The 7,085-nt window shown below is 37.5% G+C and overlaps 1 protein-coding gene across 1 annotated transcript; it reads right to left on the bottom strand.

The window, feature by feature from the left end:
* Positions 1-4,442: 4,442 nt before the first annotated feature.
* FOMMEDRAFT_139689 (uncharacterized protein) lies at positions 4,443-6,795 on the bottom strand. Its single transcript, XM_007264878.1, has 3 exons — positions 6,298-6,795; positions 5,880-6,249; positions 4,443-5,816 (listed from the first exon to the last, which is right to left on the bottom strand). Exons 1-3 carry the CDS (start codon positions 6,782-6,784, stop codon positions 4,718-4,720), a joined length of 1,956 nt encoding a protein of 651 aa, XP_007264940.1. The 5' UTR covers positions 6,785-6,795; the 3' UTR covers positions 4,443-4,717.
* Between the last annotated feature and the right edge of the window lie 290 nt (positions 6,796-7,085).

The raw sequence follows: 7,085 nt of genomic DNA on the forward strand, positions 1-7,085 counted from the left end.
CTTTACTGTAATAGTACTTCTCTAACTTATATAACTTTACTATAACTTATAAAAGTACTTATATTTAATATATTTTGTTTATAATAAATTTACAAACATAAATAATACTCAGAAGAATTTTCCCTGAGTGTAGAGAGGTTGGGGGAAAATGCTCAATTTTAGCAAACTTAAATATGTATTATACTTATATGTGTATTCTGTATCCTAGTTAGAATTCAATATGTAAATTAATAATGAAGTTATATTCTTCATTTAGACTAGTTTATAGTATTGTACAATCAGTTTGAGGGCCAGGAAAACTCATATACATGAAATATAGGGAAAACTGACATATTGTGTTGTATCTTACTCAAATTTTGCTCATTTTACTTTATTTTTTCTGGAATATGAATGACACTTTAAAAGTATAATTTTTACAACTTAGATCATGTAATTTGGTTAAGTATCAGTTGAGTTATGATAGATTTTGTATTTGAGTGTACTTAGTATGACAAAAATCACAAATTGCACATATGACAATGTTTATGAAAATGACAGTAAGGACTTATTATGCAAAAACAAAAAATTATTATTACAAATTACAAGAAGAGAGATAAATATACAATCTACTCCTAAAAAATAGAAAAAAATGCATATGTGACTATATATAGCAAAATGTGTCTCAACATTAGTATAATTTTTATAAGGAGTAGGAGGGTACTGTGTGGCTAGTACTCACTCAAAACAAGCCAGTATGGTACAAATCCATCAAAATTAATTCTCCTACATACTTACAATATATGTATAGAAGGAATTATACTGAAACAGCTTTCCAGAGTCCTTAAAAGACAATATAAAGCAGTTTAGTTAGTATAGAGCATTTGATACAACCCTCCTACTTCCCCACCCACATGTAGCCAACCATCCAGATCAAATTATACATGTACCAACTTCTCTGTTTGCTTGTATACATCCACTCACACACAAATATGATCTGTAAGCTTATAAGACAAAACTATTACAGGTCTACAGTAAGAACTTGAAGTGTATTATCTGTTGTCAGTAATGAAGAACAAGACACTAGGAGAACTTTAAGAGAAACTGTCTGTGCTCTAAGAGCTAGCTGTTGAGAAGGAAGTTGAACTTGAAGATGTAAAGGAAACACTCACAGGTTATACTCAGTAATAATGTAGCCTTCATACTAGCTACAAACAATACAAACAAAGGTGCCCTTAGAGCATATTGAGTCTTTATAAGAAAAAACCCTACTACAACCATTAAACACTTCAATTTAAGCCAAGCAGGTACTTACTGTATCTCCTACTAGGTTTATACAAGTAAGATACTGACATGAAATTTAATAGAAACAGTACTCATGAATTTATTAAGACATGGCTTAATAATAAGGAGAATTAGTAGTACTTGTGTATAGAGGCCTAGAAACAAGATACAGAGGGAAGAGAAAAAAAGCATTAGCTTGAAATACTTGAGGTGCATATTTATGAATATGTGTTCTCAAAACAGTAAGAAGAAGAGCAAGCCTAGAAACATGTAAAGCACAATGAGTAACTTGACACAGTCAAGATACAGCTGGATTAAGACATAGTAAACAGGATGAAAGTAACAGAACTCAAAGCACAACTAGACAAGCTTAGACAGACAGATACTTAGATACTTATAGACTCTAGGATAAGGACTAAGGCAGAAAATTTGAGGGAACTTCTAGCAGTATTAGACTGGATGGATACTAATCAATAAATTATACTGTAATTTACTTATTACACTTCATTTTACTAATTTTTTTGTCTTCTTAATGTAATTCTCAAGTAATAAAGTGAAAACCAATACTTAATTAATAAATCCAAGGCTTCAGCATTGTCTCTGAGTGGTTGTTAGTAATTAAGAGTAAGACACAACTATGTGTATACACTCAAATCCACTTTATTTCATTAGTTTTGCTTATATTTTTGTATATTTGTATATGATAAACCTCTATGTACTACTCAGAATGTAATAACTAATTTTACAGGTTGCCAGAAGACCTCAGCTGAGAGGTATGACTCAGTAACAATTTGCACACATGTATTGAGTCTCAAAACAAACATTCAACTCAAAATAAGTGCTACAGAAGTACTTAGTGATCTTGATTAGTATCAGACAATTGATCTGTAATTTAAAATCAAGAAGATTTCTTTAGATCTTCTTGATTTGAATTTTTTCTTCTCTTCTCAAAACTGTCAACATGTGTTTTGATTGTATTTACTACATTTGGTAGGTATCTAAGCTCTGCCTCAAAAAAAGCTGCCTGTACATTATATGAGAAATGCTGACCCCTAATAGTTCTTTGTTTAATAACTATAGTTACTACTCTTGCTCATGTGTAGTAGTTATTTTATTTGCTTTGTGACATTACTACTTTGTATGTAGTTCACTTTGTACATGTCTGTATGTCTTAAATGTTTGGATGTCTTAGTTCTGACATATTTATTAATTAAATATAATTATTATTCAATGTATACACTACATTTAATTGAAGTACATTGTCTGTAATATTATAGATTGTTTATGTATACTCTATAGCATTCATATGCTTGCTTTTAGTATTAATCATATTTGTATCATTGTTATAATATCAAACACTTGTCTGTAACATGAGATGTAATCATTATAACACATCTCTAATGTATAGAATAAAGTTGTTCAGTGTTTGAATGTATTATTTAATGATACTCAGTAGTATTAGAGTTACTACTCTGTTTGTTCACATTACTACACACTGTAGTATATTATTTAATTGTATCAAGTGTTGTGCTTCAATGTGTATGTGAGATACTTAGACAGTGTATTAAAGTACTTGTGTGTATGCATCCATTGTAGCATCCATTGTGCTAGAAGAATTGTTGTCTTTGTGTAAGGTGATTCACATTTAGAATACTCAGATAGGAGTTCTAATAGATTATGTGTGTGTAGAGTGAAGCATAGATATTGTATTGAGTAGATAGAGTATTAAAGCAGGGAGCACAAGGCTTATAACCTGTTAGTCTATGTAAAAGTAGTAATAGACTCAGGGTTACACTTTATAGATAGCTTAGAGGTAAGTTACACTAGTAGAGGTTCAGTAGACTCTACTGTTACTCAGATTAGCTTCACTGTCTGTGTATTAGCTAGTTTATATACTATGTAGTATGGATTGTCTCAGATGTATGTCTTAGTTAATGTCTCAGTGTAATAACACATAGTAATGAGACAGTTCTATACTGTATAACATATATATGTGTATAGTAAGACATTAGATGCATTTATTTGAAATAAATGTTAACACTTCTCCATCCCTAGATGAAGAGTAATTAACAACTTATTATTTGCCAGGTTATTGACATACCTTCAAAAGACAGACATATTACCTCCAGGCACATTTTTGAGCAATCTTGCTTACATTCTGTTAGGGAAAGGGACCTATTACTATCCTCTTTGCTTTCCTGTCAACAGAGGAAGTCCAGAAATGGTGATATAAGGCTCAGTATAACATCAGACACTCAGTGCTCATATTGTCAAAAATGTTTCCTACAAAACCTTGACAGGGAAGGGTTAACCAGGGTGTGGACTGGGGAGGAAAACAAGGTTCCAAAACAGTGATTTTCGAGTCAATTGTCAGTGCAATCCTGGACATTGTTCTCTAATAGTGTGAAATCTCTTGACTGGTTGGGTTCCTTGTCTCTACAGTTTGTTCCTGGCACTTCTACCAAGGTACAACTGTATAACCAATATACAACAGGCAATATGCTACAAACCAAATGATTTGTTAACTGTAACAAGTTCTTGCCACCCACTATGGCTGGAGGTCCTTCAACAAGAGCTACACCTGTCTTTAGTTTAAGAAGCTTAGCAAGCTGGTCTTGTCTTTGAGGTATGAAGTTTCGAATTTGAGGGAAGAATAACAGGAACAGGATAGTAGCTCTTCTCTTCAAAAAACCCAAAGTGGTGATCAGACACAGTGTTGCAATCCAGGGGAAAGAAGGGATCCCTTTCCCTTTCCCACCATCAATCCCTAGCAGATTGATCGGTTTGCTCCTGTCACAGAAGAATTTCTTTTGGAACTTTGGCTAAAGAGCTACATAATTGAAATTATAAAATGAGACCATAGTATCATGTCAAACACTTCCCATTGCTTACAAAATTTTCCCTCCCACTAGATTGTTCCTACTAGGAAGGGATCCTGTATGAGATTGCTGGGCATGCACAACACTGTTCGGACGTTGGCTGAAATATCTTGGTTAGAAAAAATGAACTGTAACACAACAAACAATAATGATCCAGACACATATGTAATGCTCATTATCCAAAGACGGCTATCACAGACAAAGCCGGATCAAATCATTTATAGGATATCTTGGATAAACTACCATACGAAGGGCTTTATTGCTACAAAAGGTAACATAACCCGATAAGACGCGAACGTGGTACACAAAATGACGCTGCAATAAAGTAGAGGCATAACAGAACAGCTGCATGGATGAAAGAACAGGTTCACAACAAGTTTAGAGGATTCCATCTGGTACAAACGGGAACACATTGAAATGAACAAAAATTTAAAAAAAACGAACCACAAACGAACCAAAAAATGTTTGAAGTACATCTAGTACAGAGCAAAATCCAAAGTAAAAGAAGAAAGAACACCACTTACAAAACCGCAAATGAAGATAATTAAAATAAATTAATTCATGTCCTCGAACCTGTATCAAAGTTCAACGCGATAGAAAGAGGTAATCTTCGAACGCGTGTCCTCAGTCATCACCAACTCATAGCCGCCATCCTTACTGGTCACCAAAACATAGATAAGATGTTGGAAACCGAGTCCTTTGAGGTAATCGAGGAATTTGGGATTGACATCGTGTGACTTGCCTACAGTGACCTGGAAAAGGATTGCGCGATTTTGCGGGTTATCGATTAAGAACAAGTCACAGGTTGGGAAATTCAAGGCCTTTGGGATGTAGATTCCGTTTGCCAATCCGTTCGGAACTTCATGTCGCGAATCAACCGGATAGCTCGAAAGCAATTCATCCCTCGATGGTAGAAAGGCCATCAGGTATTCGGGCTGTGGTTGGTATTTCTCGTCTTCGCGAGCAGGGAAATTATCGAGAGAGAATATAGTGCCCTGTCGGCCGATGCTCATGTAAGTTGTCATTGCGATCGGATCCCACTTGACTCTCCCAATTTTGCCGGGCGGCGGTGGAGCTGTGCGTTCGTCGTCTATGGGTTCCCGAGCCTTCCTCTTCCGACTGAGTTGGGGGAGTAGGGGACGGGGGCCCAAGCCGTTTGATGATTGGTCCCCAATACCCTTCAACCCTTTATCCTTCGGCACTTTCAACCTCTTCATAGTCATCAAAGTAGCACGCCACTGACCGCCCCGCGGAAATGTTTCGATGACTCCCTTTTCAAGAATTTTGCCAGCCATGGTGCGAGAGCCACTGTGTGATAAAAAGACGCGATAAAGACTGAGACTCGCCTGCTGGTCATGTATCGTAAGATGCTCGATTAAGTCGTTTAGGATAGTGTCGGTAGGTATCGAGAAACCGTACTTCGTTCGGTCGAAATCGTCGGGTTCAATGATAAGAATCTGATGGGAAATACCATCTTTGAGGTATCCTACGCCCGATTCCGCAAGTGCCGTCGCAACCCCTTCCCTCGAACACTCTGCCATCCTTTCTGCCATTAAGGCTGCGTATGCGCTAGTATCGTGCGCATGGCCATACGCGTATCGAGCGGCTGGCATGTAAGTTCTCCAAAACGATTTCAGGTGCACCTCACTTTGTGGCAAGCATGCCTGGAGACACCGTCTATTGTGCACGCACGACAGTAAGACCTTACAGAGAATGAAAAAAAAAAAAAAGATAACTCACGCCGCGACAGCCTCTGGTAATCTCCAGTTCTTCATGTACAACCGTGTATGAACATTTACTTTTTTCGACCATTGCAACCGTTCCTCTCGAGGTGATGCCGCCTGAAGTACGAATCGTCCGGTCCCACTGCACATCTGAGCGTATTTCGTCTCCGCATCATGTAAATTCGTGTTACTATCACACAGGAACCACGTTCCTGGCGGGAGGTAATTGGAAGTAGAGTCGTCGATCCCAAACCCATTGAGAAGTTGGGCCGCGAACGTGCCCTCCTCACTGAAGACGAGAAATCCATCCTGGTTCCAGTCAACAACAGTGGTCAGACCAGCCGAAAGTCGAAGTGCGAGCACGTATAGCAAGAAGAACGATTTTCCTAATAATTTCGTTAGCATATATGAGGGGACGGAAAAGAAAGACATACCGATCCCTGGTGTTCCCATGACGGTTGCACCTGCCACGCGGCAACCCGGATTCGCTCGAATTGCGATGCCTTCGAAGGGATTTTCTGGTAAAGTCGGTTTAGGTTCACTATACATGCTCTTAGGATCTGCAGGAACCCGGTAACCAGCAAAGCCGCCACCGTGACGGTTGATGAACTTCATGATTTCGTACAACATTTTCGGATACTCGTCCCGTATGAAGCATGCTCGCGCCCCAAAGATCTCTGACAAGAACATTGGGATATCGCCATCGATATCCCAAGTTATGGCCAGAATTTCGTCGGGTGTGACAATATCCGGTTCTGGTGGGTCATCGCGTATGACCTTGAAACTCTTCAATACATTGTTAAGTGGTTGTCCCCAGATTTGGTCGCGAAAGGCAGCCAGAGAACAATATTCGGAGACATTAGATAGTGTAACCTTTCGCGCATTCGGATAATCTAGCATGGACTTGAGTTTTGGAGGCATCGTTTCGTGGGAAATTACTCGTTTGGGTAGAAGGTAGTCGTAAGAATGAAGGGCGGAAGGTTGCTCAGATGAGGATCAGTAGGCTTATATCACATCGGGCATTTCACAATTTCTTGCTGTGAAAAATAACTTACATAATGTTAAACATTATTTGTAATTAAATTTACCATTTTTGATTGATAGAAATCATGAACAAAATTTCAAGTTTCTTCCATAATCAATACAAATACAGAAAAAACTTAAAATATTATTTTGAATTTCTACTAAACTGAAATGGTAAATTAAATTACAAATAATGTTT

Source organism: Fomitiporia mediterranea (genome assembly GCF_000271605.1).
Source record: "Fomitiporia mediterranea MF3/22 unplaced genomic scaffold FOMMEscaffold_4, whole genome shotgun sequence".
NCBI classification, from domain to species: Eukaryota; Fungi; Basidiomycota; class Agaricomycetes; order Hymenochaetales; family Hymenochaetaceae; genus Fomitiporia; species Fomitiporia mediterranea.